We start from the raw sequence: 15,692 nt of genomic DNA on the forward strand, positions 1-15,692 counted from the left end.
CTTTATATATAATCTAACAGGGTTCGTACCGGTCCTTATAAGTGCTTATAAGTCCTTATATTTGAAAATAAAATATAAAGGCCCTTATAGGTGCTTACTTTTTCTTTAAAGCCCTTATTTTTTTTTTAGTGCTTTTTTTTTTTTTTTTTTAATGAACGCGCTATTTTTCCCGTACCAAAGCCGAAACTAAATAAACAACTTTTCTTTCTAATATGGAATGTCAGAAGGTGAGTCATACTCCCGGAAATAGCTTTTCCCTCTTTCTCTGCATTAACATACCTTTGGTGTGTACGAAGAGTACAGACAGGTGCCCGTCGTTCTATTGGTCAAAGAATTGCGAAAGCAGTAGAAAATTCCGGTACATTCGGCATTCTTTTCCTCCCACCCAAATACTACACACGTTTGAATTTCTATCAAGATCTTAAAAATTTGCATTCTCGTTCTGCTTGGTCGGTTCATATTCGTGTTTATTATGATCGTTATGTGTGAATGTTTATAATAACATAGTTGCAGTAACTGCTGAAATATAGTAAACTTCCAAAAATGGTTGTTTTGTAACACAGATTAGCTTTCTAAGGAATAATATTCGGAATGGCTTAAATAAAGGGAAAGTAATCGAATAGTCAAAATAATTTCATTTTTTTGGCCAATACATTATACAGTACGACAGGGTTGCCACGCTACCTGGAAAACCAGAAAAAGTCAGGGAATTCGGAAATTGACCACAAAATTCAGGGAAAAGTCAGGGAATTTCATACTACGATCCCGCCAAAAAAGACGAGTTTTGCACCGACATCGGAAGAGATCACATTTTGGCGAATTGTGTATCACGTGAGTGTCATTCGGGCAGCTGGCATAGAGCCAATTTTCGCAGCTCCAATTTGATTGTCTTTTTAGAAAGGCAAAGCAAGTTTCCCGCAACTTTTGGTTTCCAGTAACCTCGAGAATCGCATGTGCAATGCATGAACTAAAGAAAGTACCTGTTCTCGTATAAAACAAAATGGGTTTAATCCTAGTATACGGTACCATGATGGTTAGAATCAAAAAATATGTATTGTAAAGAAGGAAAACCTCTCTGCAACAGACGTGGCTCCATTCCATCATAGCGGGAAACAGCTGTGCATGCGCCAAAGCTTGAAACCGGTGTCGAAGTTCGAAGGTTACGTTATCAAGAGTTCATAAAATGAATGCCGTTTAAAATTTCTTTAAACTCTAAAGGAAAAGAAAATATTTTTTGGCGCAAGTAAATTAATTCATGGATTAGTTATTTTGAGGGGGGGAAAAAATCTACGAAAATCCGCTTTTAAAATTATTCCAAAAAATCCAAGAAAAAACGTTTCTTCTTGGATTTTTCGCAATAATTTAAAAACGGATTTTCGTAGTTTTCTTTTTTGTCGAAGAACGTTTTTTCTTAACACGTGTTTCTCAATTTCCTGTAATTCTGGCCGCCAGGTTCCGTCGCCAAATTCCTTGGCAAATTTTCCCTCCGCTTTTTACATAGACGTTCTTTGGTTAGAATAATCTCCATGTATGGTACAGAGGGATTTGGCGACATGATGATGAGCAGTAAATGGGTCATTTTGTTTTTGGCGACAATTTTCAAAATCATGCGAAGGCCATATCGTATACTAGAATTTTACCGCAAAATCTTTTTTTTTTTTTTTTTCTTTTCTTTTTAATAAATACCTTGTCATTTTGCAGTAAAATAAAAAAATAGTAATCAATCATCTAGAGTAACCATGTAATATAACTGTATTTGCTAAAATATCGTTGATTATTCTAATTAAATTTTTAAGTAATTATCTTTATTTTTATGTTATTCATATCATTTAATGTTGCTTCTTCCCTCTAAATTTATTTATCATTAGTATATAATATTTCCAAATTTCAGGAAATTTTCTCTGGCATAATCCTGAAATTAATTCTAACAGTATGATGACATCACGAAATTTAATGCACATATTTTTTCTTTTTGTATGCTGCGAAATAAATATAAAATACCTCAATTTAGTAAAAAAATATCATTAAATAGATTTCTTTCTTTCGTTTAGCTGCAGAATGTCTGCAAAAAAAGCCTTATTTTATTCCAGATTTGGCAGATTCTAATCTCAATCTTCAGTGGAGAAAACAACTCCTATTATAATAATATTTGTGTTTTCAAGTGTTAAGGTGCCTTTTAAGAATACACCTCACACAAATTAAATTTACCTAAAATCTAACCTAACTTTTAGCATTGCGTTGTGATTTATAAGAACCGGATTAGCCTCGTGTTGAACTGGGGATGATCATGAATAATAATTAAATAAAACGTACAGTTGTTATCCAATGTATATATCTTAAATTTTATTAAGTTCTTTTAAGCGGAAAAGTAAACAAAATTATCAAACAAAGTGTACCAAGAATAATTAAGAATAAATGTCCTCTGGGATTTATTGAATAATTAAGTGAATTTGCTACACAGTACAAGTAATACCATAATTAATTTACCTCTTAGCACAGCCAACGTACATTACGTGGATAGACTGGAATTTTCTCGAAACATACCTGGAAAACCTGGAAAAGTCAGGGAATTTCATTCTCCTGTTTGAGTGGCAACCCTGGAACGAAGGTTGGGAGGTCTTCCCTTTTTCCGCAAAATCTTGAATATTGAAACTGTTACAGTTCGCTGCAAAACAAGCAACGGACCTTTTTTTTTTTTTTTTTTTTTTTTTGTCACTTTCCAATCTGGATTGAATAGGACTAAAAGTTCTGCAGTCTACCAACCCAAGCGAAGAAGGATTCTATTCCGGAAATTTAATGCCGTCTGTTGAAAATTAGAATGAAAAACACCCCAGTTATTTAGTTCTTTATACTCCCAATACCGGCAGTTGTTAATTCCAATTGCGTAATATCACGTAGGAAAGAATTACGGCGCATGTATTGTGCAATAACGTTTGCGATATTTTGCAGAGATAATTAATTTTGATGTTCAGTCCGAGATTTGTTTATGAACACTTAAAAGACTTTTACTGTGCTTGCTAAGCAGAATATTTTTTAGTTCTGTTGGTTTATTTTATATGATGCACATATTGAAATGTCAAAAAGCATTTATTTAGCGGAAAAATCTAAAGAGCGGCTACAGTCTACCCCCCTTCCGCTCCTTCAAGTTATGCTCGACTGTCCGAATATTTGCTAATTTCCAAGTATGCGGGTTAGTTAAGCTTAAAGATGACTGCATGAAGCAAATTTTCTGTCTTCTCCTTTCAGAAATGTTCCTCTTTTTTACTTAAATTTACTTTGCTTGCGATATCTGTTAAGAGAAAACTGATATACAATGAAAATTTAGAAAATGTTTAGAATTTAGATTTAAATTATTTAAATATCAATATGAGTGGAAAAATAAATTGTATTTATTATTAGGTTCCGAGCGAATACAATAAATGTACCGTATTATTATTTGTTTTCTCTATTTTGAACTGAAATTTCATCATTAAATCTTGTAATATAGTTTAGTTCTTGATAGTTTTTTTTTCCCTCATTGTAAACTAGTTCTGTAAATTGAACTATTATTTAAAATTAAAAACAAAAAAAAGTAATTATTTTCCATCGTTGAGGTAATGCTTATTCTCTCTTAATAAGTATTTCATTTCTCATATTTTAAATTACAAGTCTAATTTTTAAGGTTATGCAGTTGTGTATGATGTAATTAGACAGGTACTTATTTTTTTTTCTTAAAATGTGCTTGAAAAGTGCTTATAGGTGCTTATTTGTTTTAACTAAAATGTGGCTATGAACCCTGTCTAAACTGGACTATGGCTAAATTGTTTTGGCTTGACAGAGTCTTTGTTACTGAAACTAGATGCCATTTCCCATTATGTTATTGTTATATTTTCTGTAGAATTAAGAATATCTCATTTTGAAGATATGTAGATTGACTGTTTGGAACCATTACTGTATTTGTAATGTAAGCACAGATGTCTTTGTCATTATTTCAACATAACATCACAACTGGACCATAGGAGTAAGATAATTTTGTATGCTGACATATTTGATTGCTGGTTTGAGATCTCGTGTGCCTTATTCCCCCACAAGAGTTTGGTCACTGACTGAACAGTATTGCTGATCTGAATGCTTAATATTTCGAAATCTACCTTGGGAGAATGCACAAATTCAGCCTCTTTAGGTATTCTGTCATTTTGATAACAGAAGCACAAATGAGATCTCTATGAAAATGTTTTTGCTCACCGGCATGAATAAAATAGTTATATTCCTATATATAAAGATGAGTCTAATAGTCAGTTCGGTTGGAACATCCTTTATGATTAAAAAAAAAAAAACTGTATGGAGGAAAAACAGCTGCATGAGGCTTGCTTAGTGCTCATTTTGGAATTAACTTCTCGGTGTGATGCCCTTTCGTACATATCAAAGTTATGCATGGAAAATTTTATAATTTAGACCAACTTGTATAATACACTTAAAGCTCTAAATGCATTTTCTGATACTGAGAACATTTTAATAGTTGAAATTCTAGGACTACATTTGAATGTAACCACTCATGGGTATCAAATTCTTTATTGCTGCGTTCCTGGATGTCTAGGGATAAAGGGGAATGAGCTAGCAGACATTTCAGCAAAGTATGCTGTGGATTTTTCCACTCATACTTCTAGAAATGTCAGCATCTTCTTACAAATATAAGTAGAAACATCATCATAGAAAAACCAGCACACTTCATAAAAATATCAGCATGATCATCAACAACAGAGCCATAAATACTTGGCAGGTACAGTTAGGTGTTCAGGTCAATAATAAGTTGAGCATCAAACCAGAGGGAGGAACTCTTTTTTAATTAGCCTTAGAACTGGCTGTTAATTATTTTCTCAAAAACGAGAGTGAACCTATTTGCTTAATTTGTAATACTGTTTTGTCAGTGCAATATATTTTAGTATAAATAATGTTCTTATTTTAAAGGACTTTGTATGAAGCATTTTAATGGTTCCTAGATAAGTTTCAACCATTAAGACAAGACTTTAATTTTAAACCAGTGCATAACCATGTGTAAGTAAAGGAAGTGATTTTTATTACTTAGTTTAAAATAGCTTAACGTGTTTTAAGTATTTTTTATGTATTGAGATTTTACCTATCATTTTATATACACTAGGGCTTCTTAAAGTTTTTTCAGTCACTGAGTCACTTTTTGTCACTGAGATTTTTTCGCAACCCCCAGGACCCCATAATATTTACAAACATTTTGTGGAACCCCACAAGCATTGTCCAAATCCGATACATGCGTACGCGAAACTGTCAATTTTTTCACTTGTTTTGTAATATACTATTGCAGTTTTAGGTCATTAACTTTAATTTCTAATTTTAAGACATAGAACAATTTTAAATAAATGACAGCGTTACATACAAAGCAAGGAAAATGAACATTTATATTGTTACAAAATGTACAGGCGTGGTAACCATGTGTATGGTTATGCTCTATTATCTTGTTTAAAACTGGAATAAAATTCTAAAACCTACTAAAATAATACACCGATGAAAATTCATTAATGTTATGATAAAAAAATATCAAAACAAAATTATAAAACCAACTATGATGTATCTGTTCATGCAATAATGAACATTGCTGCATGAAGAGAAATACGCAATTCATAAGAATAAATCATCTTACAGAAATAGGTGAAAATTTCAATACATAAAAAACATTTAAGAATACATTGGAGAGAAATATGAAATTCACAAGATTAAGTCTTCTATATCAGGGTTTCTCAGACTGTGAGTCACGACCTGAAACAAGGGGTCACCAAAAATTTTAGCAGTTTTGATACTTCTTTAACTTACCACAATAATTTTACAATTACCAAATATTTTTACACAATGTATCTGAAAATAGATAAAGATAAGACAACACAGGGGAAAAAAAGAAAGAAAGTAAACATTTCAATGCATTCTCTTTATAATATTGTTGCGTTCTTTCTTACTTCTGACACCAGTTGTTGTGTTTTTCTCTTCCTTCACGTTCGTATGAGGTTTGCATGGATTTGGAGTGAATAACGACGACACTACTTGATGAAGTATCGAAACACACTTTATTTAGCCAATCTTAATCAGGAGAGCTCCAAAATCAGTTTTGCAGTCGTCGAACTGTTATAAACACGCTGACACGTTCAGCGACACAGCCTTCACACTGTCAGGCAATAACGGTGGAGACAGCTTCACTGCAAAGCACCTAAGTACAGCTCCCAACTCTCCTTGGTCGTTCTCGGAACTCCACATACTCTCAAGACTCTCCCGAGACTCTAGACGATACACAAGAGTATAGCTCTCGACTTGGCACAGTCTAAGACAAAACTCGACAATACACTAATTTGCAATACACTACGAGATTTTACGTTATTTGCCAGAAAATCTATTATCCATTCATCCCAAAATTCCTTGCACTTTTGTAGCTTTAGAGTAGCTATAAATCTTGAAATATGTTTATGGTAGTTATACATCATGAAACTGTGTAATAAAATTAATATTTTATATTAATATTATAATATAAAATTAATATTATAAAAATTAATATTTTAAAAATAGTGTAAATACATCTTGGTTGTTATTTGATCTCTCAGAAACCAAAAGCAGAGGGTGTTTACACATTTTTAGAATGATTTTAATAAAAAATTTAAAAAAAAAAAAAGCAAATATTTTGGAATTAAATCTTTTAGGCAACAGCTTATTACATGAAATGTGAAATATCATTTGCTACTTATAAATTTATCCTCATTTCAAAATGTCACATGTGAATATGTTTTATGCTTTCTGAAGAGAAAAATTCCATAATTCAAAGACACTATGAAATGCATAGTAGTAAAATTTCTAAAAGTATTAATCAGAGAGGGAAAAACTGCAGTGGTGATGGTATGCTGCACTAATGGTACAACTTCATGTAGTAACTGGCGTTAATTCCATTTTCTAAGGTTGCATATTACTGCATATAGAACTAACTATGAGAAGTGTATTACAATACATAAAAAAATTGAAGGCATAGAAATGATTGTTAGCTTCTATCATGTACTTATTATGTGAGGATCTTGCTAGCAGTAGTCTCTCTAGTCAATAGTTCACTACAGGATCATTGGCCCATTGGCATCCCTGAAACTGAGAAGCTTTGGTGACACAGTGCAGATTTCTAAAATCCCTTGAAGATGGTATGAAGTTATGATTCTTGTAAGGTCGAGTGGAGCCGTAAATGGACCAATTATTGTTCCTGCAATGTCATGGCCTATTGTTTCACACTTCGTAGTGGCTTGAATGTCGTGACTCGTGGGGGACGGAATACATTAATTTCTTATCTTTGTGTTGTCCACCTCAAAACCATCGGTCATTAATTCTACATGGAAGAAGACTCCAAACGAATCCTGAAAAAAGTATGGATTGTTTCAAATGTTTCTCAAATCTGCCAACACAGAAATCAATTGTTCCTTTTAAATATAATTAAGACACAATAACACACCAAATAAGTACCAATTCAGAAGTCAAACAACAAAAATCAGCGTTAATTTTCACAGGACTAGTTTTGATATTTTTACCGAACCATCATCCTCAGCTGCAAAATTGCAAATGAACAAGATAGGAAATAATGATTACATAAGATAAGAAAGCCTAGACGGATTTTCTAGAGGCATTTCACATTAAAAAAAAAATTCTGTTCTTGTTAACGATCCTATTTCCAATCCATCTTTGCCTTTTTCCTTTAAAGAAATTATGTTTTAGTTCTGGTTTCACCAACAGATGGCGCCACTTGCTTATTCTTGTCCAGGCTTTTTTATCTTATCTAATCATTATTTCCTATCTTGTTCATTTGCGGTTTTGCAGCTGAGGATGGTGGTTCGGTAAAACCATCGAAACTAGTCCTGTAAAAATTTTGAAATTTAACGCTGATTTTTGCTGTTTGACTTCTGAATTGGTGCCTTTTTAAATATATCGTAGAATCAATAAATAAATTATTAAACTAACATTTACAACTTAAAAAAGCTAAAACCATAATGTTCACCAGCTTTTGCTGAGGTGTGTGGCCCAATGCTTAATAATTTGTAGAAGCCTGTATAAAACTATTTAGCAGGATTTAAATGGAAATACATAATGACTCTTGATGAAGCAGGGGTTTACCTAAATGACTGCAACAACAGAAACAACAATGAAAAGGTTTATTTGTTATTGAACACAGAGCAGATAAAGTATACAAACCTGGCTACATCAATGCAAAAGAAAGTTTGAGCAAGAGGTTTATGATTGTCGCAGGATGCCCTTTTAGTAGAAAATTAAAACTAAGAAGGATGGGGGAAAATTGTTTAAATCAATTCAATATGCTAAGAAAAGAAAATTTTACATCTGGTATTTACAGAAGAAATTCCAGTTCTTTATCTCAGTGACTTTCAGGGAGTGAAATTTCATCAAGACAAAGCAACAAATTATACTTTGAAGATTACCACTGCATTCATTGAAAAAATAAAGACTGATAAAGGTTTGCATGTATACATTTTCTACGTATCCTCCTGACATCCCCAAGTTCCCTGAAGTTTCACTGATGGATTATTGCCTTTGGTCTCTTGAAGCACTGTTTCCAAGTCCAAGTGCACAAGGGTTTGCACTATTTCCAAGCGCAAACCCACCACAATTGATGGACTCTAGAAATTAGTGGAAGAGGAATGGAAATCTTGATGCAGACTCCAGAGAAAAAGCAGTCAGATCAAGCTATTAAAAAAAGTACTCTTTATGCTTTTAAATATTAATTAAATGGTTCCAAAATCATTCTAAGAATGTATAAACACCCTCTGTATTTTATATGGTTTAGGGAGTTAAAATTTTTATCTTTCACATACATGCCTAGAAAATGTTTTGGAAAAATGGAGAATTCAAAATATTATGTAATGCAGAATTTATAATTTTCAAAATAATAGATCTAGAATTTACTGAGCAATAAAAATTTAACCAAAAATTTAATCTTGAATTGGGTTAAAATGCGGCTGGGGAATTTTTAAATGAATTCGATAACTACAGCAGAGCACACTGAGGCTGTCTATTATATGTCTGCCTGAAAATATTGCAGACAAAACAATGCAAGAAGAAAACATCATGGCATGAGACAGCCATAGGAGTAAAGTAGTTTAGAAATTTTGCAGATTTAAAGCATCATTTATGCACATTTTTTGCTGCATTTCGTTTAAACTAATTTCCTTGAATTTCATTAGAGATATATTTTTCATTCAATCATTTCAGTTCTTACTTTGCGGCAAAGTAAAAATACATAAAAACTCAAAAGATCTTCATTAAAATCTGTAAAATACAGAAAATTATAATACACCAAATACAGTTAAAAAAACAATTTTTACCATTAAAATTAGTGTTTCTACTCAAAAACAAACAATCTGTGCAGTGGGCAAGGGCAAAAGGACATTTGAAGGTGCAGAAACTGACTGAATTCGCTATTCTACCGAGTTTCAAATGTAAACAAATGGTTTTAAATTGTTGATAATTCTATAGCTATTGCATGCAGACTAACTAAAAGCATAAAGACCTGAACCAGAACATAAAAACTGCATAATTCAATCATTTTACAGCAAAATATGCACAATTGACCAACATATAAGAATAATAAAAACTAATCTCACGAAGCCAGATATTTATATTATATACTGATTCATGCGGCCGATTGCAACCAAACAAAGAGGTGCACAACTACATGTTATAGCAGTCCCACATACAAAATTGCAGCTTCCTACGGCTACTCGTTCTTGAGTTATGTTAGATACGTACATATGTCAAGGAAAAACTCATCTGAATCCATTTAAAAATCCTTTTTGGCAAAAACAGTTTCTTTATTCTGTCTGTATTTAAAAATGTCATGCAAAAGCATCGTTCAAATCATTTTGACAATGGTCGAAATGGATATTTTCGTTGAAATATGATACCCAAAATTTTCGCGATTACAATGTTTCCCTTACTTCATACAAGGAAGTAATAAAGCACTATGAAACATCACAGGTATGTGTTTTTAGACTTTAGAAATTTTAAATGCATATTCACATAATGATTTGTGAGCTCAAAAAAGAATGAGGAACATTTTTACCTGTATATTTCACATTTTTTAATTAACTAAGAAAGTTGTAATGTAAAGCAATAAGGAAACTAAGTTAATGCTATGTAATAGCAATTAATAGAATTTGAAACTTAGCTGTTAGCTATTAAAAGGTAATTATTTAATTATTTTCCTTTATTAATAGGTTATATTAGTTTTTCAGGAAAAAATTCAAAAATCTGAAATATAGAGGTAAAAATATTTCTCATTTCTAGAGGTGAACAGAAGTATTATTATAGAGGACTTCATAACAGTAATATATTTTAACTTTAAAATCAGTTGATTACTAGATGGAATAAGTAATTAGTTTACAAACAAATATTTATATAGAAAGAGGATTTTATAAAGTGCTGATAGATTTATTGTATGTCTGAATATGTGGGATTTAAATGTAAACATATGTTTGATCTTGAATGTTATATGAAACTTGTTTTCCTTTAAGTCACAAATAAAATCTTTCTTTTAGCTTCCTCTTGACTGTGATACTCCTATAAATGCTGCTCAGATTACAAATGCAATTTCTCCAAGCAAAGATGTTGATGGGTATGTATCATGTATTTGAAATGAATAGAATTTTATTTGATAATAAAATTGGAAGTAAATGTGTTAAATTTTATAATTTTAATCTTGTAAAATTACTAGATGAATGAGACCCTTAAAATATTATCTGGAATTTCATTTAAATATGAAATTAGCATGTATTTCATTGGCATTATATATATTTTTATTATATATCATTTATATATTTAATAGTACTGACTTCAACTATCTGGTTGTAATGAAAGTTTTCCACTAAAAAACTTTCTTAATAAAGCTAGAAACAAAAAACACGAAAGCAGTACCTTTAATGCAGGTAGAAATTACCACCTAAATCTATGATTTTCTGCCATTTTGGTAGTTTTTCAAAGCCCCAAAACAGTGCAGGATGGAAGGTAGCATCACGTAGCTGCAGGTGTGAAGAAAGATAGACATCCAAAGGAGCAATGTTGGGGCTATAGGGTGGGTGTGTACTTTTTCCCAGGTATTCTTTGTGGATAATACCACAACAATCCCAGATACAAAGTATGGTCTTTTTGTTAATCAAATTGCACTTTGCGACGCTGCTGACGGGCGCAGACCAACCTGCTTTTCGGCCTGTGTTGTTGAAGTAAATTCACTTTCATCACAAGTCTAACCCAGAATTTTGTCCTTGCGTTCATATTCGTGCAGATTTGTGCAAGACTGAATATGTCTGCCCTTATCTGCTTTAGTCAGCTTATAAGGTATTTCTCCCACTTCCCTAGCATGCCTTCGTGGTGTAACAGTAGCACGCTGAGCCAGTATTCTAGAACGCCCTTTAAGAAGGGGAGTATATAAGGTATTTCTCCCACTTCCCTAGCATGCTTCGTGGTGTAACGGTAGCACGCTGGGCTGGTATTCCAGAGGTACGTGGTTCGATTCCCGGCGAAGGCGATTGCTTCTTTTTCATCTCTCTTGCTTCCAATAAATCCTAATGACTGTACAAGCTCTGTGACGCCCAGTAATTGGACATATATGTCAAGTTTATGAGATGCATAGCATTAACCTCCAACTCCTTAGCAAGCTCCCGAGTGGTTGTATACTGATCTTCTACCACAAGTTCTCACAGGGAGGCCTCGTCAACATCAGTAGGCTAGAGCTCTCTACTTCTTGAATGTCATAGTCTTTGTTTTTGAACTTTCGGTACCAAACTTTCACAATGTCATATGATGCAACATTAGTACCAGCTGTATACATGATTTGGTGACATTCTGTAGCTGACTTTTTGGAAAAGAGCTGAAAGTAAATGATGGTTCTAATCTGGTAGGGTGATAGTTCCATTTCAGACATCTTATACATTATGATAACAATGTTCTTTTACAAATTTCACACCACAGTTTTCTAAAGCAAGTCTTTTTCTTTCAAATGCCAAAAATCGTGTGACAAAATATGATTAAAAACAACTGTTTGCACAGACGATTTTTGCGGTGGCTAGAAATTTTCATTAAAACCCAATATATCTATGTTATTAAGTTGTCCAGATCATGAAAATAGTGGATTGGCATAAATGTACTGGCACTTTTATGAAAAACTCTGAAATGGCGTAAAGCTGCTGAAATTTTCATCAGTCAGAACTATTTTTCAGGCTGTGCTTCTCAGGGAATTAGAGCACATCAATAAATTAAACTTTCTTTTCACAGAAAAGAAATGATAACTCTCTATACATGTAAGAAGTAAACAGGACATGTAATTTTTTTCACCTGATCTATTTTGTCTTTTTTTAGGGGGGGGGGTGGCATCTGGAAGGAATATAGACCAGTGGTTCTCAACCTTTTTTGTCCCCTGCACCCCTTTCATCATTGCCAGATGATGATTCCCCCTTCTCTCCTTTCCCAAATGAGAAAAATATGCACACATTTATTTAAGTTTAGGTTATTTTTGAATGTGTTTTGTAAATTAAACACAGCATAAGAAATGTTCATGAATATTAAAACCTGAATAAAGTAGTTTCTTATATTCATAAATAATTAACAGGCAAATAAAAGGATGAGTGCATCATTCTCGGTTGAGATACCATGATATAAATCGTAAAATTGAAAAGAAGGTCTTCAGTACTTTATTAGATATTCAGTTTTTTACATGTTCTATCTAATAATTTAATTATCCTATATGATTTTCTTTGTTCTGTCAATGTTGATGTTGATTTCAAAGGTAAAAAAAATATGATGGGAATGCCACATAACTTCCTTGCATGGCCTTTCAAATTCTGCACATTTTTTGCTGTGCTTCATTTAAACTTATTTCCTTGAATTATTCCAACTGGTTTCTCAAGACAAGTTGAAAATAGCATAAAAAATTGCAAGTTTTGAAATTAAATATCTGGTACATTTTTTTGTCAAACAGGAATCAAACTATTTATATTTAATCATAAGTACAAAACTTTCCTAAATATAAGTATAGAAACAGGCAGACCATAGTAGTTAGTTAGATTTTGTTATTTGTCCAAAATTAATTTTTTTTTTAAATCTGACCTTGAATGAATATTTTTATGAAAATGAATATTTTTATCGTTTAAAACATCTCTGTAATTGGAAGTATGTGACTACAACCCACAATTGTAAAAATAAAGGCCAAGTGAGAAGAGTACAGTCAAAAGTCGTTAATTCGGACACCCATAATTCGGAATGATCTATAATACGGACCTCAAAGCTAAAAACTTTCTGCGCATGCGCCACGTTGACACATGCGCATAGGCGTTTACGCGTGCGCGTAAGACCTTTTACAACTGCGCATATGAGTGTGCGCAAGTGAAGAATACGTTTTCGCTTGCGCGTTTTATGTATAATGGACGGTATAAGCTAAAATTATCTAATTATCGATTTCAGTTAATGTTGATGATTGCGTTGTTCCTTAATTTTCGAATTGGATCCGGCTTATTATTTTTTGCAGACTGTAAGAGCAATACTATAAAAGTAAACTTGAACCTTCGATTATGTCAAATAGAATTTCCGATTCTAAAGCCCCCAAAGGATCGTACAAAACGAAAGTATGTTTCGATGTTCATCAAACAAAAAGTGGAATTGCTGCAAAAAATGGATAAAGACATGAAGAATGTGACAGAGAGGTTAGTAAAAACGAAAAAATTTCGATTGACAAGTTAGTCGGTATTCTCGGCATAGCAATTAACGGGATTTGAACAGCGGAACTTTGTAACTGAACAAGAAATTATGTCTGTTTATAGAATTAAAGAGAAAGTATTATCACATAAAACGAAGCAACTTACATTGAAAGAAATGTTTTATTAAAGTAAACAAATAAATATTAAGTTTTTGTAAATTTGGATACCCTTTAGATCATAATTGTTCTTTATTTCATAAATTACGGTTTCATATTTTTAATTTTAGAATTGCTGCATGCCATCTTACGAGATTTAAACTGATGATCTATAATCCGGAATCGCCGAAGTCCTGACGAGTCCGGATTAACGACTTTTGACTGTATGTATGTATATTATACTTACTTTTAGTTCTGCTGATTGCGATCAAATTTCCTCTATTATTGTGGGATTCTGTCATCACATATTTTTTGCACCTTTGGTTCATATGAGCAGAAATAAAGATTTGTATTGATTTGAAACTTGGAAATTAATACAAATCTTTATTTGTCAATAACTTGTGAATTTTTATGAACAGTCCCTATTCAATCAAAATTGTAAAAACAACCTTGTATTTAGCATAGGTATAATGAAACATTCAATCGATTTTGAGGGCAGCTAAAGGTCCCTCCTCATCAGAAGAAAGAAATACCTAGAAAGAAGAAAATAAAGGAGAAGGAGTCACAGAAACACGTGGTCCTTATCAGCACTGCACGTGGTTATAACTAGATTTTTAATCAGAGTTGCACTGGCCGCTTACTTTTACTGAGCCAGGCTATCTGATCGAGCATGAAAAATTAGCGAAGTTAAAATAGGGAGCGAGGGGGCAAATGCACCTTACGCTCAAAATCTGAACTTCAAATAATGGAAAGCAACCAATGAACGGATTTTTATACCCTCTGGTAGTACCAAACGCGAGGAGGTAACGCTATCTATCGGCAAAAATAACAGAATTAAGATAGTAGAATTTTAAAGGCATTAGGAAGGACTGGATTGGACTTCAAATCATTAACTAAACCTGCTAAATCTTTGTGAATGTGAAAAGCCTCAAGAAAATCCAATTCACCTATGGAAGAAGCCTTTTGGATAATTTTTGGAGATCCAAAATCAAAATTATGGTTAAAAGTCCAACTATGATACGCTATTGAAGACTTGTTAATTTCGCCTTTTCTGACATAAGATTCATGTTCCTTGATACGAAACTTCAACGCTCTTTTCGTTTGGCCGATATATCTTAAACCACACTGGCACGATATACTATAAATTCCCCAAGAATTCAAGACAGAAACGCAATCTTTTAAAATCGAAGGGTGAATTTTATTAATAGGGGAGAAACCGACTTCAAAATTGAGTTTCTGGAGAATCCGTGCAATTTTATAGCTAACAGAAGGATAAAATGGAAGCACGACAAGGTCATTAATATTATTTCTAACAGTGGAATGTCTTCTTTGATGGGAATCTGAAAATTTTTTAGCGGCTTTATCAATAATCACGGGAGAAAATCCACGGTCAATCGCAACTGCTCTCAAATAATTAAGTTCATTGGTAAGCAAAGATTCAGAGGAACAAACTTTAAGCGCGTGGAATACATAATAGTAAAAGGAAGTCATTTTTTGCTTAACAGGGTGGCAAATAAACTGCAAAGGGTTTACGGTACACAGTGATGCTAAAATCAGTTTCATTGCGGATTATAAGAATATCAAGGAAGGGGAGAGAATTGTTGGATTTAATTTCAAGAGTGAATTGGATGGCTGGATCAATTGAATTCATAATAGATAGAATCTCGGATAAATCCTCTTTATAACCATCAAAAAGTGCGAAAGTGTCGTCAACATACCGAATCCAAAGACGAAAAGATAGTTTATCAAATAATTTCATCTCAAAATAGTGCATATAAATGTCAGCAAGTACCGGACTGAGAGGATTACCCAT

The 15,692-nt window shown here is 32.8% G+C and overlaps 1 protein-coding gene across 1 annotated transcript in view; it reads left to right on the top strand.

The window, feature by feature from the left end:
* The window catches only part of LOC118191566 (C-1-tetrahydrofolate synthase, cytoplasmic-like), a 54,739-nt gene that overhangs the window by 22,361 nt on the left and 16,686 nt on the right, over positions 1-15,692 (top strand). Inside the window, exon 5 of the mRNA XM_035362365.2 lies at positions 10,575-10,651. Coding sequence (XP_035218256.1) covers positions 10,575-10,651 — 77 coding nt within the window. The remainder of the gene's footprint in view (positions 1-10,574; positions 10,652-15,692) is intronic.

The sequence above is a fragment of the Stegodyphus dumicola genome, chromosome 3 (assembly GCF_044657685.1).
Source record: "Stegodyphus dumicola isolate Sdum_Otavi_A_Nest chromosome 3, ASM4465768v1".
Taxonomy (NCBI): Eukaryota; Metazoa; Arthropoda; class Arachnida; order Araneae; family Eresidae; genus Stegodyphus; species Stegodyphus dumicola.